Source organism: Panicum virgatum, chromosome 4N (genome assembly GCF_016808335.1).
Source record: "Panicum virgatum strain AP13 chromosome 4N, P.virgatum_v5, whole genome shotgun sequence".
Lineage (NCBI taxonomy): Eukaryota > Viridiplantae > Streptophyta > Magnoliopsida > Poales > Poaceae > Panicum > Panicum virgatum.
Window position 1 is genome coordinate 12,934,156 of NC_053148.1, and position 24,423 is coordinate 12,958,578.

Genomic DNA, 24,423 nt, shown 5'->3' on the forward strand with positions numbered 1-24,423 from the left:
TGATTATATAATAATCTAACATAAAATTGTTGATTCTGATGCTACTGCTGCAGTGCTAATATTGTACCCATGACGGCAACATTTGCAGGCATAAATCAAGATAAAAACAAAAACAAAAATAACTAACAATAGAATGCACAACTCCATAGAGAAGAAAGCATCAGCTTTGAAGGAGCAAGCAGATCCATGTACGGATCCTTTTAAAATTATCATAAAATGGTGCTTACAATTCAATTGATGTGATGCAAATTTAGGGGGAAATAACTAGAGCATCATCATACGCTATGTACACATGTTGTTAGCTTTTTCAATATACTACAATTTGTAGCATGATCTAAAATTGCTGGTCATTTGGTCCTTTCAAGTTGCCCCACTCATACATTGCAAAGAACTGTATTAAGAAAAGAACATGAGAACATATTATTATCCATGACATACCAAGCTTAGTGTAAAATTAAGCACGCATACCAAGTAACATCTTATGTAATGCAGATTATTTCAAATTACCTCCTTTATTGTGGAAAATAGGGACATTACTTTGTGTCTCATGTAAACTATAGAAATGTTACTTTCTAATTCATGTAGATAGTTCCAAGTTACTTCCTACATGCAATATATAGTGAGAAAGTTACTTCCTATTTTGTGCAAATCAGAGGTAAGTTACTTCCTAGTTTCACATAAATAATGCTAACTTACTTCCTCTATACACCAATATTTTGAGAAAGTTACTTCCTTTGTTATGCAAAATTAGGATCAAGTTACTTTATTTCACATATGAATTATTGATAAATTACTTTCTAATTCACATAAATAGTGCCAAGTTACTTTGTATTATGTGCAAATCAGGGATAAGCTACTTCCTAATTTCATATAAATAGTGCAAAGTCTGTTCTATTTTTTTTCAGATCAGGGTGTGGGTACTATTGTTTAGATACATCATAACTTGTATGATGACAAAATGCAACTGCTATCATGTGCCCAAAAACTAAGTATAAAATGATAGGCATGAGTAGAAGAAGAATGGTTGCGATGGATTAATTAATTCGCTGCGCCTTATTAGAAAAACCGGAAAATCACCTGACTCATTTTGGAGATCTCGAGTAGCCCTTGCACAGAATTAAAGCATGTCCTTGCTTCGAATCGCCTCTTTCTCAATGTGTCAGCGGAGCTTCACCTCCCGCTACCCTGTGTGCCCCTTACCGATGAGTGGTGCAGCACCTCTGCTCAACGTCGCCACTGCATTTTGACTCCGCGCTTCAGCCTGTCGCTGTCCCTTCCTACTGGTGTGGTGCAGAGAGAAGCCTCCACTGTGCGTTAGTGGCCGCGTGTCTGCTCCAGGCTCTCGCCGCAGCTGGCCTCATGTGAAGACAATGATAAGTTTCTTCGCAAATCATGGACAAGTTACTTTCAATCTCATGTTGAAAAATGATAAAAGTTACTTCCTATGTGGCGCAAATCAGAGGAAGTTACTTTCTAACTCATGTCAATAAATGATAAAGTTACTTCCTATCTGGCGCAATCAGGAGGCAAGTTACTTTCTAACTCATCAATAAATGATAAGTTTCTTCCTAAACTAGATTTATAGTGACAGGTTCCATGCTAATTTATTTAAAACATAGAAAAAAGAATGAGCTACATCCTATTTTTGCTAAAAAATCTTCGGATAATAATCAGAACAAGGCTATTGCTAACATAATTAAATGATGAATAAAATGTAAGCATGGTAAAAGATCATCTGCATATAATTTTTATTTTACAAGTAAGTGCAAAATCTATATCTATCTATATGAGCTAAAATAACTGATGCATTAGTAGTATTTGTGAAGAAACTCTTTTCCAGTACGTACCAAAATCAAAGAGTTGAAAAAGGGGGCTTCTAACATGGAACTGCGCTAGGTGCACCTAAACAACAGTCATGAGTAAAAGCAAACTTTACATTACATATCATTTGAAAAAGATGTGGTTGCATTTTAAGAAGAATGGTGGGTAACTGGAATTTAAGTTTTCCTATTTTTTCAAAAAAAAAATTGCAGTTATCATGTCATTTGAGTAGTCACAAAAAAACTACCCTCTCTATTGAATTGAGAAGTTACTTCCTATAATGTTTAAATCATTGCAGATTACTTCTCTTTTCGCATGTGAATATTAATAAGATACTTCGTTGTTGATATAAATTCTGACAAGTTACTTTCGGCACAGAAACATTGTGATCACAACTACTATTAATGACAGATTAACTTTTCAAAAATACAAATACACCTAACCTTGACAAGTTTCTCTGTTTACATGATATAAAAAGATCATGCAGATATAAAACACATCAAAAGTATTATGCATGGTTACTGTTGGCACTGGAGGAAAAAAATAGAGAAACATAGTTCTGAATAAGAAAAGCACCGAAATTACTTGTTTGCTGCCTAATTGCACCTAATAAAGCGGAGGTCAGTGTGCAGAACAAACACAAATCCAGTTTGATTAGCCAAAAAGCAACTCTATATGCACACCATTGGTAACTTAAAAATAATTTATACAGAACAAAACTAAAAATAAACATAACAAGCCAAATACCATGAAAACCCACTTTGAACCTAAAACCACTTGAAGGGTTGAGTGCAAGGTGCTGATTACAACATAATGCAGCCAGATGCTACAAAAAATCCTAATGTAACATAAGATTCTATTTGAGCATGTATAAGCTAGATGGGGGTTAGCAAAAAAATCGGAGACCACGTTAATCAGGAAACCCTAGAGAAACTATGCAGAATAAAATAAACATCTAAGCAAAAAAAAAGATGAACATGTCAAAAATGTAGACAAGCATGAAATGGGCTTAATCGATTACAACCTGTGAGATGAAGTTACTGAAATCGCCCAGGTCCGGCGCCTTTGCGTGCAGCATTGCCGGAGATGGGAGACTCCCCTCGATCTGCTGCGGAATAGTCGAGATCCAACACCACCACGGATCACCTTGTCTTGGCACGGGGCGGCGCGGCGACTACACTCGCTGCACATCACCTCCCTCGCACGTGGTGCATCGCCTCCCCTGGATCCGCTCGCCGAGCGTATGCTCGCCTCGTCGTGGTATGGCGCATCGGCTCCACTCACCGCACCTCGCTTCCCCAGGCACGTGGTGCGGCGCGTCGAAGAACATCGGCAAGGATGGGCGGGTGGACTCCCGCCAGCGAGGAGCGGCGCGTGGACTCCCCCGGCGAGGAGCGTGCGTGGAATCCACCCGGCGGGCAGCGGCGCACCAAATCCGCAGCCAGCGCCACGCCTTCGCTGCCCACGCCACGCCTCCCTCCGTCGTGGATTCAGGCCTCGTCTCCTTCGGATCGCTGGATGGGGAAAAGTTACGGGAGAGAGAGAAGCAAAATGTCAAAAGCGCACGGCCCGTAGAATGTAGAATATATGATGGACAGCGATTAGGAGGGCTCTCCCAATAAGAGTAAATAGAGAGCCCTCTCCGAGTAGGATTTCCGTTTATATTTTGCGTTCGCCCAACAGACAATGGAAGGAAAAAAAAACAGCACAAATGAGATAACCTAGAAGACATAGATAAGCAAAAGGGGAATATGCAGAAATTTTGTCATCCATTGCCAAAAGTGTTGCGTACCAATTTCACTCATGTTCCTAGCTTGAAAAGTTGAAAGTGACTTCATGGTTCTGTTTGGTGGAGCTCCTCCTCAGGTTCATATGAGAAGTGATTTTCTAAGATAATTGATTCAATATGTAAAAGTGATTATTTATGAATCTCTAGGTTAAGTTTTTATCCATAAAGTGGTCCTAAGTGGTAAGTGAATCCGTAAAAGCCAGAGGTGAAGGTACATTATCCAATAGACCATACAGATTGTGCCTAATCAGAAAGAGGTAAATAGCAAGGCCAAGCTCGCATCAGCCATAAACCTCAGCTTGAGTTATGGCACCTGTCGTTGCTTACATCGCCGCCCAGCTAATCGTGATCAACCACAGGGTTGAAATCATGGGTCTCACAAAAAATGGACCCTCGCATGTGGCTATTTTCAAAGTTATATCTGATGCACGCATGTTTTGGGTACTTTGAGGTTTTTTCTCGATCGGCGCTTAAAAAAATCTCTTCTTACTGCAATATCTCGGAGGAGATCCTCCCCTAGGGTCAAGTTTTAACTCCATTGGTTTAAATTTTGCTTCCTAAATTCAATCTTATTTTTATTTAGTTTCTACATGTAATACTGATGTTTATCAGCTGGCTGCAAACTAAGATCATTTGGTCAGGGTCCTTATGCTAGAATCTGTCCTCCGAGGGTTGATTCCTAGGCTCAACTTGGGTACTTCATTTTTCTAGATTCATATTTCATTCTAGAAATTAACAGGGTCATATTCTTTTAGTGGTAAACGATGTGCCGGTGTAAAATCAAAGAGTAATCCAAAACAAACTTTGTTATAGCTAGATAAAGATTACACGGTTTTTTTTTTAGCATCAATTACACGGTTTATGTATGGACATTTGTTTAACAATGAACTAAAATGACAATAAAAATAATCAATTTTGATTAGTTATAGGTTTTCAATAATTGATCATGAACTTCTAGTTGCATCTGATCATTTATCAGGTTGGATCGTGGTCGAGTCGGGTCAAAATAAAACCTGATGTTTATTTCTTACACCCCGAATCCAGCCCGACCTGACCAATAAAACGTGGTTCTCTTGAGAAATGGTGTTGCATTCCTGTTCCATTATATGTTCACGCAACTATTTGACCGGGAAAGTATAAAATAAGTAAACGTAATAGCCAGATGATCCCAAGTCCACACAGCATCGATCGCCAATTCCTTTTCTGTTCCTTTCGAAAAGCTGTTCTTGATTTACGGTGGTCTCTGAAAGACAACTCCTTGTTCTTTACCAGGTTTCGCTTCCTTCTGTTTTCTCCAGTTCTTGAGACGCTTTTTATCCTCCGACGATCCAAGAAGCCGTCGAAGTCCTCTCCGTTTGATTTCCGCGCGCTCTACACCAAAGTAGAGCACCCAGGCTTCGCCGCGTCGTAGACGGCGGGGAGCAGGTACTTGTGGCCTCCGGCGCCAACGGCATTGTAGCTGCCTCCGGTGGCCTTGTCGACGAGCACGTCGCCGGCGTACCCGGGGTACGAGCCGCTGCCGTACACCCCGGCGCACGCCGTGCAGGCCTCCAGCGCGGCGTCCTTCTCGCCCTGGTAGTAGGCGTCGCGGAACGGGTTGGTCACCGCGCCCGCTACCATGCTGGCGAGCGTCACCATCATGCCGTCGGCGCCGACGTCGCCGTTGGGCGCGACCAGCGGCTTGTCCTGCGGCCCGTAGGCCGGCCTCGCGAACGGCCACGCGCACTGCCCGGGGCACTGCCGCTCGGCGTCGCCCGCCCACGCGTAGGCGTAGCCGGCGCCCGCGTCGGCGCCGTGGAGGCCGCACCGCACGCTGCCGAAGCCCTCGACGACGACGTCCGCGGCCGTGAGCACCAGCACGAGCGCGCCCTTCCCGGGCGCCGCGCCCGCCGCGAGCTGGGACACCTGGTCCAGCGTCAGGGACTTGCCGAGGGAGTACTGCTCGTCGGCGGCCTGGCTGGCGAGGAGCACGCGCGTATCGCCGCCGCCGCCGCCGGCCGCGGCGGCGTTGGACAGGTAGACCTTGCGGATGGTGGCCCACCACTGCGCGACCGAGGGCGTCGCGGAGGCGGGCTTGGACGTGAGCGACTCGATGAAGTCGACGACGATGGCCTTCTTCCCGGGCGAGAAGCTCCCGTACCAGACGATGGAGACGGGGATGTCGCCGCTCAGCACGGCGCCGCCGTGGTACGTGAGCTGGTCGCCGGTCGGCATCTCCGCCAGCTCGAGCTCCCGGCGCTGCTGGCACAGCGACGGCCGCGCCATGCTCAGGACGATCAGCGCTGCTGCCGCCATCTGCAGCGCCCTCGAAGAGATGAAGCCGCGACGAGAGGCCATTTGGGCCGGGTTTACCACTTGGGATCTACCGGGAGATGTGAAAAGCAGCGGCTTGCTGGGTGCGAGCGAGAAAGAGCTCCATTGACAAGGAATTTATAGGTCATTTTGGGGTTGAAACGACGCTGCCAATGCGTGGTACACCTTCCTGCTCCGTGGCGCAAGCCCTGTGATCTCGATCATCTTGTCACCCATGTTCAACTTAGCTTCATGTCACGCTATGTATGTGTATGCAGCCCTGCTGCAGGCATCGACGCTTTGCTATTTGAACGGAACGGTGCTTGCATTTGCAAACGGTGGTGTGGACTGGTCGGCGGCGTAGTTTGCGTCTGCTGATGCATGGCACGACGTCAAAGCGCTCGGTGCTCGTGACAGTATCGTGGGGGCATGCACGGGACTTTGACCAAAACGGGGCTTGCATGTCACGTAGTAAGTGGAGTACTTTCGTCCGTCCCAAAATAAATGCAATTCTAAGACTAGACACGTAAATCAATATATGGTGTTAAATTACCAAAATACTCTTTGTTTTTAATGAAAAGAATTTAAATAATATCTTGTCTCTTTTTTTAAGAAGTCTCCAGAAAGTCTTGTCTTTTGTATTAGTTGGGTCAAAATAGGACTTTTTGTGGGACAAATTTTAAACTCTAGATTTGCAATTAGTTTGGGACGGAGGGAGTACTAGGCTGCTGAAGCGTCAAGGCACACGAAAGCGACGAAAAATACTCGTAATCCCGGCAACCATCCAGAATCCACCGGAAATCCGGCCAGCTCGTAAGCAAGGTATCCTGGCCGGCAGCCCAGGTCGGTCGGTGCCGGCCGGCCAGCCGGACAGGGCCGCGCGCGCGCGTTCCCGGGAACCTTTGCCCATGGGCGCATGCCCATCTAGTGTGCTTCGAAAATGTGTTGATGCCGGAGTGCATCAAAGAGAGGAGAAGCCTGGTGCTTTGAGACTACGGAAAGCTCGTTTCGTCCACTTTCTTCTGCCAGCCGTTGACCTGAGATGGCTGCCAAGTGCCCAAGTTCATGGTTTCGGCTTTCTTGCAACGTCCAGTGCAACTGGTTGGATGGCATGTTGTATTGGGCTGGGCTCACTTTGACTGGTTTTGGTTGGAATGATGTATTGGGCTGGGCTCACCGGAATGGAAACAGTTTGGCCCGGTCTGAAATACATGGGCCTTAACATGCACGCAACATTACAACAAGAGGGCCTACAGCGAACGAGCCGTAACTCGGTTGGCTGGGTTTGCTCGGTGGAGCGCCCGCCGTCCGCGTTCGAGCGCCGCTCAACGCGGATTTTGCACTCAGGAACAGTAGGTTCCCTAATTAATCTCAGTTGAGCTTCTTAATGCGCGTGGAGCCACAAAGGGACTGCGATGTGCCCATCGCCGAAGCCTCGATGACTTTAGTGATCTCTCTAAGGACGCGTCTTGGTATCTGTGTATAGTTATAGGTCTGATTGTATATTTGTAGTGTGTGAGGTGTGCTTGCGTGTGGTACAGATGTGTGTCTGTATACAAACAAATGCTACAGTTATATCTAGATGAGAGGTGTCAAAAGAGGGCCTAAAAAAATACAAGACGGTCCCCGTCCACACCAACACGGGCTGTCCGGCAACAAGTGGGCATTCAACAACGTCGCAAATTCTAGGCCCTGCCTGCGATCATGAAGAAATCGAAGCCCTCCCAAAAAACAGAGAGAAACAGATTAGCTTTTGCGTGGACATTGCAGAGTTGGACTCGTGCAGATCAAATTCACTCGTCTAATCCCAAGCAATTTCGTTTGCTAAATAAACTCGTTTGCTTCCCCTCCCAGGAGCATGTTTACAGTTCAAAAAATAGCGTGACGATGATACACGAGCACTTCACATTTTATACAGTTCACCATCCTGTTGGTTTTTGGACTCCAAGTATACTTAATAACAACACGGCATCACTTGGACCGTCACAAACTAGTATACACACACACACACACACACTGCCCCTGCCATACAATCACACCATCCCCGTACCATCCATGGAGACGCACGGATGCCTGCTGCCAAGAGGCCCAAGACACAGACACGGGCGCTCCTCTCACACCAAGGTGGCGCACTCACCCGTGCCGGGGTCGTACAGCGCCGGGAGCAGGTACTTCCTCCCGCGCGCACCGTGAGCGTTGTAGCTGGCGCCAGTCGCCGCGTCCACCAGAAGCCGCCCCGCGTACCCGGGGTAGGCGCCGCTGCCGTAGACGCCCGCGCACGCCGTGGCGGCCTCCAGCGGCGCGGCGCGGTCGCCCTGGTAGAACCCGTCCCCGAACGGGTTGGTCACCGCGCCGGCGACCACGCCGGCCACGCTGATCACCGCGCCGTCCATGCCGGCGTCCCCGCACGGCGGCACCAGCGGCGGCGCCTGGGGCCCGTACGCCGGCTGGTGGAACGGCCACGCGCACTGCCCGGGGCACTGGTCCGCGGGGTTCCCCACCCACGCGTACGCCGCGCGGGTCGACGACCCTGCGCCGCCGCCGCCGTACGACCCGTGGTGTCCGCACCGGCTCGCGCAGAAGCCCTCCACCGCCACCCTCTGCCGGCGGCCCGCGCGAGCGCGCGCGGCAGTCTTCCTCCTCCCCTCCCCTGCCGCGGCAATCGCGTCCTCTGCCGGCGGCCCGCGCGCGCGACGCGACGCGGCGGCAGCGGAGCGCGGCGCGGCCGCCGCGCAGGCCGGCGTGCGGGGCGGCGACGAGCAGGCCATTGCGCAGGGCGGCGCGCGGCCAGGGCCATGGAGCAGGGCGACGAGCGGCCATGGCGTGGGGCGCCCCTTCGCCAGGCCGCGGCCGCGCCTTGCTACGCCTCCACCGCGTCGCTCCGGAGGCCGGGGGCCATGGCGGGTCCCCGCGCGGGTCCGTGGCCGGCGCATGGTGGCGGCGGCCATGGCAGGTCTCCTCCCGTCCGCCTCCCATCTCCCCTCCCCTCCTCCCGCTGTCACGCAGCCCGTGTCCCCGTCTCGTCTCGCAGGCTCCTCCTCCTCTGCTCGGCTGCTCTGCTTCTCGCCATGGCGTCCTCGACGGGGAGCTTGGACCACGGGGGTTTCGCGTTCACGCCCCCGCCCTTCATCACCTCCTTCACCGAGCTCCTCTCCGGCTCCGGGGACATGCTCGGCGCCGATCATGAGCGGTCGTCGAGGGGCCTGTTCCACCGCGGGGCCAGGGGCGGCGTGCCCAAGTTCAAGTCCGACCAGCAGCCCAGCCTGCCCATCTCGCCGCCGCCCATGTCGCCGTCCTCGTACTTCGCCATCCCGGCCGGGCTCAGCCCCGCCGAGCTGCTCCGCTCGCCCGTCCTGCTCAACTCCTCGTCTAACATCCTTGCGTCCCCGATCACCGGCACCATATCCCGGCGCAGAGTTTCGACTGGAAGCAGGCCACCGAGCTGATCGCCTCGCAGCTGCAGGAGGAGACCCGGGCGGCGGCTTCAATGACTTCTCCTTCCACACGGCCAGCTCCAACGCCATGGCCACGCACAGTTTCCTTCCCAGCATTCAAGGTAGGAAATCGCAAGCGCACACAGATCGAGAATCGATTCTTTCATAATTTCTACCAGGAGCTAAGGTGGCCAATCAGCAGTAGCTCACAGTCTCGTGTATGTCCGTCTGCTCGTGCAGGAGGAGCAGCAAGTGGAAGCCGTGAACAAGCAGAGCGTCGCCGCCGCGAACAACAACAACAAGGCCAGCAGCGGCCAAGCTCGAGGACGGTTACAACTGGCGCAAGTACGGCCAGAAGCAGGTGGAGGGGAGAGAGAACCCGCGCAGCTACTACAAGTGCACCTACCACAGCTGCTCCATGAAGAAGAAGGTGGAGCGGTCCCTGGCCGACGGCCGCATCACGCAGATCGTGTACAAGGGCGCGCACAACCCCCCGAAGCCGCTCTCAACGCGCCGCAGCTCCTCCGGCGGCGTCCCGGCGGCGGCGGACCAGCAGGCCGCCAGCGGCCTCTCCCAAGCAGCAGGCTGCGGGCCGGAGCACTCCGGCGCGCCGCCCGAGAACTTGTTGGCGACGTTCGGCGACGGCGAGGCCGAGAACGGGTCGCAGCGGAGCGACGGCGGCGAGCCCGACGCCAAGCGCTGGTAATTGGTTGTGCCTTGATTAGCGTCAATTCACATCTAGCTAGGTGTATTCTACACCAGTATGTGCTTATTACTTACCCGATCTCGGCATTACAATTGCGCAGCGATAATGGAATTGTAATGCATTACTCTAACCGTTGCACAGCAATTGCTTGGCGTATTCTCACCCACAGCCGGATGCACATAGCAGAATCGTGTATTACAATTGCAGGTGGCTGTCAAGTGCAGGCCATTGACCGAGGACGAGCAGCGGCGCTCGCGGCATATCATTCAGGTCATTGATGATAAGGTACAGGCTGATGCGGTTTTGTTGATGCGCGGGTAGTTTCGCTATTGGTGGTGGCAATGTGATGGTTTACATGCGTTTCTTTCTCCCAGACTGGTTGTGCTGGACCCCGATCTGTCAAAGGATTACCTGGACCTCATACAGAACCGGACGAAGGAGAGGAGATGCACATTTGATCACGTGTACCCACCCGGATGCTCCAATTCGGTATGTAAGAGTGCGGTTTGCTCTGCTCTCATCTGTAATTGCTTGGCCTGTTTTTGACATATGGGCGCAGATGCTTATTATGGGATGTTTTTGGAATCTGTACCTCAGCTTGGATTCTTCCCAAACTGCTCATTTCTTGTTTGCCAGGAAATGATGCTCTGAAAGACTAAACCGCCAGCTACTTATCTTGGGCCGTGTTTGGTTGCGCTATGTAAAATTTTTGAAAAGGCATCTTTCTACATTTGAAGTACTAAACATAGACTAATCACAAAAATAATTACAGAACTCGTCTGTAAATCGCGAGACGAATCTAACGAGTCTAATTAATCCGTCATTAGAGGTTGTTACTGTAGCATTACTGTAGCAATTTAGCGTCTGATTACGGCCTAATTAGGTTCATTAGATTCGTCTCGCGATTTACAGGCAGTAGTCGCAATGCGTTTTTTATTTCGTCTAGATTTAAGTCTCCATGCATGTGCCGGAAATTTTTTTTTTGAAATTTTGATTTATGGAACCAAACACGGCCTTGATTATGAATTTGCTAGAATTAGGAGCGTCTCGTGCTTTGGACAGTTGAAAGCAGTACTGCTGGCATCTAGAAAAGACCATTGCACAGCTTTTGTTCAGTTCAGTCTATAGCCAACCCGTGATGTACACTAACGGTTAGGTCTGCACCTAATTCAGACGTGGTCCAGGGAACAAAGCAGTAGATTTGTTGTATTGATCACCAAGACTATAGAACGTTATCAAAAGCCTAGGCTGGAATAATGTGTTAAAGTATGGCCCCAACAAATCAGATGCCTTTATATTATGTTCATCTTCTAATTTACAAATTAATTACATTATTGTTAGTTGTTGTGACGACAACTGAGGCAGTTTTTTTTTTATACTCTAAGCTGGTTAGCCACACATGGCTGACCCCCTTATTCCAGGCACGTACTCCTTGCTGAGCCGTTAGCCACACATGGCTGACCCCTCTTCTCTGCATTTTTTTGAAGCTCACAAATGTTTCCAAATGCCATTGCCCTGCCTGCAGGTCCAGCTCCAACACTCATGGTGGCGGCCGCCTACACCACATGCCGACGAGCACGGTGCAACAGCCACGACTGCGCCTTTTGGATCCTTTTCCGTATGTGCGGCAGGCGTTCGATGCCGCAGTATCCACTCGCCGTTAGGATATTACAGACCGCTGCAGTCCTCCATGAACTATTACGTGCTAAATAACTGCTTCAAGACATTGTTCCACTCTACCTGTGTACACTACACCAATCCGGATTTACATTGGCGGCTTCAACTTTTCTTGGCGGGTGCAATTCAGCCGCCAAGGAATATAACATTTCCTTGGCGGTAACATTGAACAACCAAAAAAATATATTTTCTTAGCTATTTTTGTGAGCCGCCAAGAAAAATGTGTATTTCCTTGGCTGTTTGGCCGAGTCGCCAAGAAAATGGTGTCTTTCCTTGGCTGTTTTGGTTGGCCGCCAAGAAAACTGTGTGTTTTCTTGGCTGCTTTGCTGAGCCACCAAGAAAATGGTGAAGAACACATGTATATTTCATATTTGTCTTTTTAATTCGAAATTAAAATTTATAATTGGTATATCTTTCTCATATGAACTCCAAATTTTATTATTCTTTTTTCTAAAGTTTTCTAAAATCATGATCTTTCATTTAAGGCTGCCTGTTTGTATGTTAATTTCTATTCTCGGATCTTTTACATATGACTTATTTTCTTCCATCCAAATAGAGACTATAAAAATATATTTTTTGCATAACAATTAGTCTTGTAACTTCATATTTTCTAATATTATGGTACAAATAAGATTGTATCCAAATTTGAGGTGCATACGTTTTTAAAAACATTATGATGTACTCAAATCTCAAAGGTTCACTTGAGTTATAAGAAACTATACGAGAGATGTATCCTTTTGAGAACAATGTAGCATCTAACTTTTATAAAACTATTTAAGTTTTTTATGGAAGCTTATGAACCAAAAATATATTATTGTTTCAATTTTTAGAATTTTCTAATCAAATCTATATATTATTATAATTATTATGTGGTAAATTGGAGAAAAAGTTTGAATTATCTCTATTAAATACTTGAATTTTCATATATCTCCAGGAAATAGACATAAGTGGAACATATGATCCTATATATAGTTTTTGTGCAATTTTGTGTATCTTATTAGATGGACATTTAGTTCAATTTAGAATTAAGTTCATTAACCATATAGAAATTCATTTAACATATAGAAAAAACAAATTAGTTTCAAAAATTTTGAAACTTCTACAAGCCATCTTATATGTAGTGTATTACATATAAAAAATATATTGTTGTATGTAAGATAATAATTTTTATATGCTACTTCACAATGGTGCTATACAATAAAAGAAAAAAAATGTTAATTGGGCCAAGAAACTTATGCAGAGCCATTTTCCACTAGGGCCCGACATCTCCTGTCCGTCCATCTTCGATCCAACAATTCAGATCGATCACCAGATGTATAAAAGGCTAGTCGACTGAAACCCTACCTCAGTCTCCTGTCACCGCCGCTCCCACCTCCCTTCTTCAGATCTACGCCGCTGCAATTCCCCCCGCCCGCCGCCGCCTCAGCCCTAGCTGGCTCTCGCTCCAGCTCCCGCCCCCGCCGACCGTCGTGATTGCTCCCGCCCACCGCCTTCGCTGACAAGCCCGACCACTCCGCATCCGCCGTCGCCACCGCACGGGTGCGCCGGCGGCCGTCACGTGCGCGATGGGCCTCGTAGCAGCGTTGTGGCTGCTGCCGCCAGTCGCCTTCGCGCGTAGGTCTGAGCCTGCTGCCCCGAACCCAACCCCATCCGAGCTGCGGAGGGTCACCAGGAGGCTAGGGGCTTGGCGGCGCTGCCGCTGGACGCGTTCGCGGTCGTCCTCCCCAGGCTCGACAACGTCGAGATCCTCATGGGGCCTGCACAGGTGTGCCGCGCCGGGCGCGACGACACCGCACTCTGGCGCTGCATCGACATGCGCGGCCACGCCGACCTCCACCGCCGGGTTGAGCTCTACGGGATGGCGCAGGCCGCCGTCCGCAGCGCCAAGGGATGGTGCGATGTGTTCTAGGCCGAGCGCCGCCGATGATGATGTGCTCCAGCTCCTCGGCGAACAGTGAGAATGCAATCCCACACCCCGCCTCCCCGTTCTCTTTAGGATTTTAAAGTTCCGTTCTGATTTTCCTTTGTTGCGACTATACAACATCTACTTTCCTCTGCATGTCAGCTGTTGGGTGAAATGTATCAAATGTAACTGATGCTTATGGCTTGCTTGCTACCTGTTGTAAATTGTACTTGTTGAAATTCTCCTGGAGCAGAAGTGGGTCGTAGCTGTTGTTTATGGTGCCTGTGTATGCCTTTGAATCTGTAAGTACAAGCTCCACTTTTTCATATGTCTATTTGAGGCAGCGACATGCTACTAGTAGTACTAGGTTTGCACTCAACAACAAATTATTTTGACAAAATGTGAAGTGTAATTCTTCACTGCTTCTCGAACCAGCTGTTGCTAGTAGAGTTGCTGATTATCTTGGCATGATAAACTGAACTTCCTTATCCTGCATTTCTATACTATAAAATCGAACATATCTTTCAGTATGAGCATCTCTAAATCTGTCGCTTATGTCTGCAAAGTTGTGCTATGTAGTTAGCTTCGTATTGAACTAATCTGTTTAGTATAATACCAAAACATATATCACAGAGGGATGAACCTGAAGCTTACTGACAGATGTTTCAACTAATTTTGCAGTCATACAAATTATATTTCTTGCTATTACTTATGCACTCTTATGAATATGTATATGTGAAACTTCTGTGCACTGGTTCATCACATGGTAGTCCATTTTCTGGAATGATATAAAACGGAGCCTTCACAATGGAGTAGCAGTTCACATCACAATGGAGTAGCAGTTCACATGGCGGATAGATAACACAATGCAACAGAGTTGGCGCAAAGAGTGTCATGCAAGGTTACTTTTCAATGAGCTCTTTTTTTCTTTGCATCATCTGTACTCATCGTTTGTGAAAATTCCATTATCTGTACTCATTTGTGTAACACTTGAAAGAGTGCAGAAACAAGAGATGCTAAATCAGATTACTTCTACTCTGTTAAATGAGAGAATCTCTAAGTGTTCATATGTGTCCTCTTTTTGAAGGTTATTGGTCCATCACATTTAGGCTCTTGTGGGTACATTTGTGGACTGGTGGCTGTAGTAACATAGTTGATACTAACCTTTTGGGTACAAATTGTAGGATTTGTGTGATCTAATGGTTGTAGCATCTATGGACTTGTATGTAAGACTAACTATAGGGGCAAATTTAGAATCTGTATCTACAGTAGCTAATGTCAGACTCCTTCATGCATTAATGTCAATTATATTAATATTTTGATCATATCTCTGAATGAATTTTGTGATGGAGTGAGCATTAATGTCGATTATATTTTTTTTATTGGCAGTATGTATTTCCTTGGCAGTTGATGCCTGCCAAGTAAATAACTTTCCTTGGCTGTTGACGGCCGCCAAGGAAAGTTATATCCTTGGCTGTCGATGACCGCCAAGGAAAGTTATATCCTTGGCGGTTGTAAAATTTTCTTGGCTCATTTACAATTTTGGCGAAGGTCTACTTTACTTGGCGGCCAAACCGCAAAAAAATAATCCTTGGCGGCTGGCAGCCAAGGAAATTGGATTTCCTTGGCTCTCTATCCTTGGCGGATTTTGCTTGGCGGCTAGCCGCCAAGGATTATTTTCTTGGCGGGTTTGGTGCTTTTCATGGCGGTTTTCATGGTGTAGTGGTAATACATTATTGTAAGCTGGATGGCGTTAACATTGCATGCTATGTGTCCAAAACAGGTATTGGCGCGCCTCATACACTAGTGATAGATTGTGTGGCCCGGGCGCCCGGCCCGCTGCTAGATTGAGAGTACTACTACTACGGCAGCCGGGGGACCGGCCGCCTCCAACCGTGAAGCTAGCTACGCTGCGCCCACGATCGATGGCAAGACCGACCAATGGCCCAGCACGGCGAGGCCGGCCAGCCTCCATCATGATGAGGAGGCCGGCCGGCGACCTTTTGACGCGCCGCTGGCGGTTTGCATTGCGCGCGGCCGCCACACCCACACGTGAACCATGCGGCCGGCGACGGCGCGCGCACGCCGTCAGCAGGTAGCGCTAGGGGTGGTAAAGGGCCCAAAATTTTGAACTAGAAAATCTAAGGGCCGGGCTCTAAAAAGGCCGGGCTCTAATCTTATATAATTTTGAACTAAATAATTTAAAAACCTTATTGGGCTGTAAAGAGACCACTAGGTCATGGCTCATTACCATCCCTAGTAGCGCCGCCTCCCCCCTCCCTCGGCCGTCGCTATCTACAGCCGCGGCAGCTGTTGGTAATAGACCGCTCACCCTCCGAGCCACGCGCGATGGGTGCCCGTGCAGCTAGCCATGCTATCGATGCCTTGAGGGCTCCGCACGGGTCGTGATGAGATCGATGCCTGCTGCTAGCTGTTGTGTGCCATAAGCCCATACTCCTAATAAGGAGTGGCCAGTGAACCTAGCATTAAGCTGTCCGAGCTGCAGCAATATTATTTTTACGGTATTTTTGATTTGGTATAACGATGCCATAAAATTCAGGCTATTGCGTGTGTTTGCCGTCGGCTATTTACCATCAATAGTAAAAAATTTAGTAAACATCTCAGAACTCAGAAGTGAAACTCGATACACTAGCTGCTATGCATGCATGCATGCTACAGACCTGCTGCATGCTGAATCCAGCAGTGCACGCAAACTGCTCGACGGAACAGTCAGCGACGCTGACCGCCGATCACTGAACGGAATAATTCCGGGCAGGCGAACAGCCGATTCCTCGCCGTGCCCACAGCGGCGGCGGCGGCGGCCGGGCTCGCTGTCGCCTCGACGCGTCACACTGCCCGTCCGACCCCCGCGGCCTGCATGCGGTGCGGCGCACGAATTCAGTGGCCACAGGCGCCTGCATCCTTTCAGAGAACCGGTCCACGGCGCGGCCTGTACCCGCCGCCTCCATTATTTGTCGCCGCGACACTGCAGCTAGCCGCCGCCTGCCGCCCTGCCGGCCGGGGCTAGCTCCGGCCGGTTCCTCCCGGGCTGTGCAGGTGGTGCCCCGCGCCGACACGTCTTCGCCCGCGTTCTGGTGCATGGGCGCCAGCTGTGCTGGGGTTACACATGATGATGGCCTCTCGAGTGTGCAAGGCTCTATCTATAATTAGGCGCTTGCTTTGCTGATAAACTTTGCCTTTGATTAGGTTTTGGTCACTCATGGAGCGGCGCATGATGCATGCATGGTGCTAGTATACTACTACTAGCTACTAGTCTACTGCCACACTACTTTGCATTGGTGACTTGTCGTAGAGCGGGTTCAAAGGGTATTAATGGGGTTTAGGGTTGAATACCCATTGCTAATCACTGCCCATTAAAATAGGTGGAACTTTGCATTGGTGACTTGTCGTAAGGGATGGGCCTATATCAATCATGAAATTGTAGAGTTAGGACACGTATACTCCTTCTAATCTAGAGCGGTGGCGGCAGGTGTCTCCAAACTCCAAAGTGCTCTTGTTTGGTGGCTGCATAGGCCTCTCGGATAATCTTTACAAAGCCTCAGCTGGGGTTGCCTGGTTCTATATCTCGAGTATAGGTTCCATATTGATATATTGCCAGTCGTATGTTGTTCTTACTTCTTATTCCTACTTTGAATTGTAATTTTAATTTTATTTTTTAAATTTTATGATTTTGCCCTTGACTATTCACAAATCAATGAGATTTTATTCATAGTCAATGGTTAACACAGGGGCAAATACAAAGACAAAAGGTAAAAATCACAAAGTTAAAAAATGAGGGCAAGATCACAATTGCACTCCAAAGCAGGTGATGAACATAAAAAACTTATTTTTTATAAAACAATATATTGTCAATTGTCATATGATTTGTCATGGGAGAAAGGATCGCCCAATCGATCTGAATGTTCAATCCAGGGCAGGTCACCCAAGCATCGACCACACAGAGAAAATAATTGCGAAAACCCTCTCAAAAACAAAAAAAAGGGGGGAAAAGGAAATTCAACTGAACCGAACAAGCAAACACCGGGAGCAGGTGGCCAATTATGGGCCTAAAAAATCAAAAGTAATGATCTTTTCTCATCATTCTAAAAAAAAACAATCCAAGAGTCGTCTAGCTCCATTCCATGCATCCCACTGGTCACCACTCACTACACCAAATGGATGCATGGAACATATTCCATCTACACCAAAAACAAAATGAGTCGGAAAATGGGTAGAGGCATCCAGCTGGAGGCGCGCGACGGGGCCGAGCCGACCGCGACGGCTCCAAGCGTCCCTGCATGTACCCGCGCATGGCGATGGGGATGCCCCTCCCCTGTCAAGTTCTGTCGCCAACTTTTGCCTCGCGTGTACTTGCGCCCGGCCGAACGCTCCAAAGGGGAAGGAAGGCGTCGTCATCGCCATGGGGCCCCTCCAATTATATGTGGTCCGGTGCGAGGCAACGCTCGTTTGACTTCCACGTACACGTACGCGCCCGGGGCCCGGGGCCCCGGTGATGATTGGGATCTGGGGGCGTCGGCTCTAGCTAGTTCACGTCCTAATCCTCCAGGACACCGGCATTATTATGTCCTCTCGCCTTCGCTTACTATTCATTGAAACCACCCCTTTTCCAATTCAGAGTATCATCAGGTTTATTTTGAGGTTGTGATCATCCGTATTGCGAGTTGCTAGAGTTTTTGAGAAGTTTTAGGAAAGGTTATATTTTGAAGAGATAGGTGCGTGGTGAATTGATTGCTAACATTGTAGTACTAGTTGAACTCTATTAGTGGGAAAAAAAACAACAGATATTAGATTTCAGAGCCGGCAAATAATGGGATATTAGGATAAGTTGAAGAGGATGTGCTAAAGTTTAGCCTAAGTGTGCTAAAGGGTCTAGATATGGGATAGTGAGAGCTAACGAAGGGCCAATGGGTTCTAACGAACAATTAGCCATCATCTTTGTAACTAGATCAACAATTAGCTCATATTTAGTCCTATTATTTGATATTTTGACATGTAACTAAGTGGTCTAAAGTTTAACTTCCTGCATCCAAACATCCCAAATCCTTAGTCGGTCTGGTGAGACGAAATGGTTGAGGCGATTTTCCTTTTTTTTCCCCCTCAACCAGCTATCCCTTTTGAGTGGACTGTGTTGGTACCTGAAGGCTGAAGCACGCCTAAACACCTTTTGAGTGAACTGTTACTACTCTATTAGTGTTTGGTAGCTAATAAAGCACCATAAACACTGAAAGCTCAAGTGTGTGTAGGACTGAACTGGTTGGTAGCTCCGTAGCTGAAGCCGTAAATCTAGAGCAAGGTGACTTGTTTCGCATTTTTCTATATGTTAAAGCCCCGAGGGCGGCGAGCGGCCAGACAGGCCACGGAGGCCGGAAAAATTCGGCCGTCCAATCGTGATCCGATGACTACGGATAAAAGAGAATCTTGCTATTTCAGAGTACTAAATAAAATCTATTTACAAAACCTTTTACATGGATAGGTTGTAAATCATGATATGAATCTAATAAGTATACTTAATTCATGATTAACTCATAATTAGTGAACGGGTACTGTAGTATCATTGTATGGCTACGGATGAAAGGGAATCTTTATATTTTGAAGTACTAAATAAAATCTATTTACAAAACCTTTTACACGGATGGGTTGTAAATCACGAGACGAATCTAATGAGCATACTTAATTCATGATTAACTCATAATTAGTGGACGGTGACTGTAGAATCACTGTCTGACTACGGATGAAAGGGAATCTTGCTATTTCGGAGTACTAAATAAAATCTATTTATAAAACCTTTTGCACGGATGGGTTGTAAATCACGAGACGAATCTAATAAGCATACTTAATTCATGATTAACTCATAATTAGTGAACGGTTACTGTAGTGTCACTGTTGCAAATCATAGATTAATTAGGCTCATTAGATTCGTTTCGCGATTTACAACCTATCAGTGTAAAAAGTTTTATAAATAGATTTTATTTAATATTCCATGGATGTGTTCAAATATTCGATGTGACATTTTTGGGATAAAATTTTTGAATCTAATCACGGCCCTAATTTCTATATGTCAATGCCCCGAAGGTCGGCGCAAGGACAGACCGGCCACATTAGTAAAAAAGATTCACACCATTCGATCCTAAATTGACAGTGCATGTGACTGTCCGTGCCATCATTATCTTTGAGGCCTTGAGACATGAATGGTCCACGTGTCAGCTCTCCACTCGGTCACTGCAAAATATCTGAATCTAGAACTCTCGACCGGTAATTTTGGTTGCCTCCGAATGTGTGTGCTTTACTACAATGACGGCAGTGAAGCTAGGCCGGAGAGCCACGCGGCGAGTTTGGGCGGGCCGCCGGGCACGTCCTCGATGGGTGCGGCGAGTTCATGCCGTCACCGGCGGCGACCCGGCCTCGCTCCGGTACGCCGCGGTGCCGCAGGTCGGGCGTGATAGCCGCGCATTGCATAGTGAGAAGATGCTCGAGGACCGCTCCTGGCCGCCTTCGATGGTGAGATTGAGACCGAGCCAAGGCGAGATTGAGATGTTAAATTTCAGCTACTATTTTTTTTTATCTTTTTTGCTTTAAAAATAAATATTCTATTTCTATCTATATATATCTATTTGTCTACATATCTACTACAAACTTCTATATAAACTTATATTGCCAAACGGAAACAAGTAAATAAATTACGTGCGCCTAAGGCACTCGTGCTTATCGATATCGAGTTCAGTGGGGATGAGCGGCGCCTCTATAAAAGCAGTTCTCGCCTTGGCTTTGCTTCCCACAACACTGCCAAGTGCCCAACACACCTATTCGCCTCCCTCCCATTCCCAACTGAGCGTCTGAGCCACTGAGCAGCCCGTCTCGTCTCGAGAGCCTTCTCCTCCCAATGGCCAAGCACCAGCACGTTGCCTCCCTCCTGCTGCTACTAATGGCGGTCGCCGTAACCACGGCCCCGCCGTCAGCGGCGTTCCTGTTCCAACCCCAGACGAACCTCCTCACGGACCACAACGGCGCCGTGCTGAGCGGCGACATCCCCGTCTCCATCCTATGGTACGGCCGCTTCACGCCGGCGCAGAAGGCCGTCGTCTCCGACTTCCTCCTCTCCCTCTCCGCCGCGCCGCGGGGGACGACGCCATCGTCCCACGCCCCGTCCGTCACGCAGTGGTGGAGCAGCATCAACCGGCTCTACCTCTCCAAGGCGGCGGCCGTAGGCAAGAACGGCGCACACGGCGGCGCCGCCGCCGGGAACGCGCGGGTGGTCCTGGCCGGGCAGGTCTCGGACGAGGCGTGCTCGCTGGGGAAGAGCCTGAAGATGTCCCAGCTCCCGGCGCTGGCGGCCGCGGCGCGCCCCGCCAAGGCCGGTGGCATCGCGCTGGTGCTCACGGCGCGGGACGTGGCGGTGGAGGGCTTCTGCGCGAGCCGGTGCGGGCACCACGGGTCGTACGGCGGCGGCGGCGCGGGGTCGTCGTCCCACGCGGCGTACGCTTGGGTGGGGAACCCTGCGGACCAGTGCCCCGGGTAGTGCGCGTGGCCGTTCCACCAGCCGGCGTACGGGCCCCAGGCGCCGCCGCTGGTGCCGCCGAACGGGGACGCCGGCATGGACGGCGCGGTGATCAGCGTGGCCGGCATGGTGGCCGGCGCGGTGACCAACCCGTTCGGGGACGGGTTCTACCAGGGCGACCGCGGCGCCTACCCCGGGTACGCCGGGCGGCTGCTGGTGGACGCGGCGACGGGCGCCAGCTACAACGCGCTCGGCGCGCGCGGGAGGAAGTTCCTGCTCCCGGCGCTGTTCGACCCCGACACGTCGGCGTGCTCCACGCTGGTGTAGCCGCCGTGGACCACCCGATCGTGCCGAGGCGACGGGCCTCCAAATTAAAAAGAAACTGTTTCTCAAGTGTTGCTATCTGTGTAAATACTGTACAGTACAGTGAGTATCATCGTACGTACGTAGCTGCTGGGCAGTGCTACTGCTAAATAAAGGGCCTGTAAATTAACTTGTACGTAGTATCGTGTATTCGTGTACCGCAGCTGCCATGTACGGTTGAGCTCAGGAAGCTTATCGGCTAGGGGATGAGGTCCTGAGCAAGACGACGCCACGCCGAGAAGGGAGATCCAGTCCATGCTCTACCTTATTGGGAGTTTTGGACACCAAAGGCATGCGTGCATCGAGAACGGGCTCATAGCCCAGTGGTGTGCGCTGCGGTTGTGCAGGCCACCCGCCCGAGTTCGGTGCCCAGCATCGACACTCGGGTGTCTCACCGGGGCTTGCCCCCAAATTTGAACAGTTTCCCACCATCCAGACGTCTGTCCCTCATGTGTGGAGTTACAAAGGGACTGCGATGCGTCCGTCGCCTATAGAGCTTTGGAGGTTTCTGGTGATCTCTAGAAGGATGCGGTCTTCGTATCTGTGTGTAGTTGTAGGTTTGCTTGTATACATATGGTGTAAGTGTGGTGTGCGTGTATAGGATGGTGCGTGCGTACATGTATGAACAAATGCTACAACTGTGCCCAGATGAGGTGCGTCAAAAAAAGGCATGCGTGCATCATGGAGTGACACGTAAGGTACGATTTGCTGGCGACCATACCGCATGTGTGAAAGTGCACCGGTGTCTGTCACCCTGGTGTGTGGTTTGGCCACTGGCCTGGCCCCGGGATGGCGACAAAATGGACGTGCTTTTCTTAAATGGGCCAGGATACATTCTGTGACGGGCGACGAAAGTAGCCCATAATTACTAATGGGCTAATATATTTGCTCAGACCCAAATTATAGATTTGAACCAATTTCAGCCCTTGCTTCTAACCCGTTCGCCCATGCACTCCTCATCTATCAGAAATGCTGATTTTGCCTCGCAAAAAGAGGAGAAAGAAATGCTCATTTTCAGTAAACAGAAAGACTTGCTCATTTTTCCAGTCAAAAGAAGTAAGAAATGTTCATTTAACAATTTTAAGGTAAATCTAAAAAAACAATTTTAGGGTTGAGAGTAAAGCAAAGAAAAAAACTCTGGAAGAAGCAACAAGTGTACTTTAAAAATATAATATTTTAAAATACAGCCTTTCTGCATATCATGTCCCTAATTGAAGCTTGATTCAGGCGATGGTATTGTTTTATAGCTCCTTCGGTTCTAGGATAGTTTTAAGAGGCCTTCGGGTTCAGAAGATGCGTTGGGTGGTCGCTTGGACAAAGGAGAGGTGCTTGACAATGGGTGGAGCATCGAGGCGGCTCGCACCACTGATCAAAGAGGTGTGGATGGTGGATGAGCTGAGCTGACCACCTGGGGAGTAAAAAATGGGAGAGGGTGAGGGTGATGGAGGTCGGTGGCAGGCGAGTCACTAGAGAAGAATTGAGAGCTGGGCAGGGTGGGGTTTGGGAGCGAGGCGTGTCTTGTCCTCTCACGATGCAAAGGAAAGATATAGTGTGGTACTAACAACGAATATGATATTTTGCCTTTCAGATATGAACCCTTGGACTGCAATCAGATGAATGTTGTTCTTCAGTCGACAAAAATGCCTCATTCTTCCACACTTGTATGAGAAATGTGAGAAGAAAGAGGCAAGGGTGTGTGACTTTTGGGATGTGGAAACTTGGTCTATTCCTTTCTGTAGATCCTTGACAACTAATGATGTCTCCGATTGGGAAGAACTGATGGACACCTTAGAGGCAGTCCACTTGGGAGATGGTCATGACACTCCAGTTTGGGCGTTGGAAAAAAAGGGCAGTTACACCACTAGATCGATGTACCGTTTCCTGTCACATAGGGGGGGGGTCATAAATAAAAGAATGCAAAGATGGACACCTTAGAGGCAGTCCACTTGGGAGATGGTCATGACACTCCAGTTTGGGCGTTGGAAAAAAAGGGCAGTTACACCACTAGATCGATGTACCGTTTCCTGTCACATAGGGGGGGGTCATAAATAAAAGAATGCAAAATTTGTGGGCTTGTCGCCTGCCCATGAAACTTAAAGTTTTCCTTTGGCTAGCTAATAATAGGAGATTACAAACCGGAACGGCGCTTAAACATAAAAGCTGGAAGGGGGATGCAAATTGTCATATTTGTAACACAGCAGAAACAGTAAACCATATTTTCTTTCATTGCATAATTGCCCGTTTTGTTTGGACATGTTTCAAAGAAATTTTGGGTTGGGAGAGGATTCCTGTAAGCCTCGACGACATTTTTGATCATTGGATTCAACAAGGGTGTACTAATCGTCATTTGAAACTTTTTACCTTTACAATTGTGGTGTGGGTGCTTTTTTTTGAAAAACCGGCAGGAGCGCTGCCAAATTATTTAAGGAGGGGAAGCAAGGTTAAAACAGTACAATAGAGAGATATTACATAAAAAGAAGAACACTCAAACTCCACATGAAAGAAGGATAACATAACAAACTAAGCCACACTAGGCCCTCTCAAAGCTGCCTGTCTAAGTCCGATCTCCTCCAGAATGCAATTGAAAACCAGAGAAGCTGTCATTGCTTTGCCTTCAAAAACTCTTCTATTTCTTTCCTTCCAAATGTTCCACGTTGTGTACATGAGCAAGGCTGCAACGTGTTGCCGCTGGACTTTTGGGATTGGCTGCAACGAAGAAGTCCACCAAAGCTCTAACTCCAACCCCCTCTCCGGCCTCTTGACAAGATTATTCAACCAAACTTGCATCAAATGCCAAACTTCCTGTGCAGAGACACAATCAAGATAGAGATGGGCTGCAGTTTCTGCTTCCTGATCACAAAGGGGACAGTTTGGATCACACGGCCAAGCTCGCTTGATAAGCTTGTCTGCAGTGAGTATTTT

At 48.7% G+C, this 24,423-nt stretch overlaps 2 protein-coding genes and 2 pseudogenes across 2 annotated transcripts; 2 read left to right on the forward strand and 2 right to left on the reverse strand.

Annotated features, from left to right (window-relative positions):
- Positions 1 to 4,805: 4,805 nt before the first annotated feature.
- Positions 4,806 to 5,947, reverse strand: LOC120669143 (protein PHOSPHATE-INDUCED 1-like). Its single transcript, XM_039948943.1, has one exon. The coding sequence runs from the start codon at positions 5,945 to 5,947 to the stop codon at positions 4,982 to 4,984; it is 966 nt and encodes a 321-aa protein (XP_039804877.1). The 3' UTR covers positions 4,806 to 4,981.
- Positions 5,948 to 7,702: 1,755 nt separating this feature from the next.
- On the reverse strand, positions 7,703 to 8,586 carry LOC120669144 (protein PHOSPHATE-INDUCED 1 homolog; the record flags this gene model as incomplete). Its single annotated transcript, XM_039948944.1, has 1 exon — positions 7,703 to 8,586. A coding segment is annotated over one exon (570 nt), but the record flags the coding sequence as incomplete, so codon positions are not given.
- A 40-nt stretch (positions 8,587 to 8,626) lies between these two features.
- On the forward strand, positions 8,627 to 11,940 carry LOC120671359 (annotated as a pseudogene).
- An 8,457-nt stretch (positions 11,941 to 20,397) lies between these two features.
- On the forward strand, positions 20,398 to 22,150 carry LOC120671471 (annotated as a pseudogene).
- The last annotated feature ends 2,273 nt before the right edge of the window (positions 22,151 to 24,423 follow it).

What these genes read in the sequence shown, in the direction of transcription:
- LOC120669143 (XM_039948943.1), bottom strand. Translation starts at nt 5,947, where the DNA reads ATGGCCTCTCGTCGCGGCTTCATCTCTTCGAGGGCGCTGCAGATGGCG.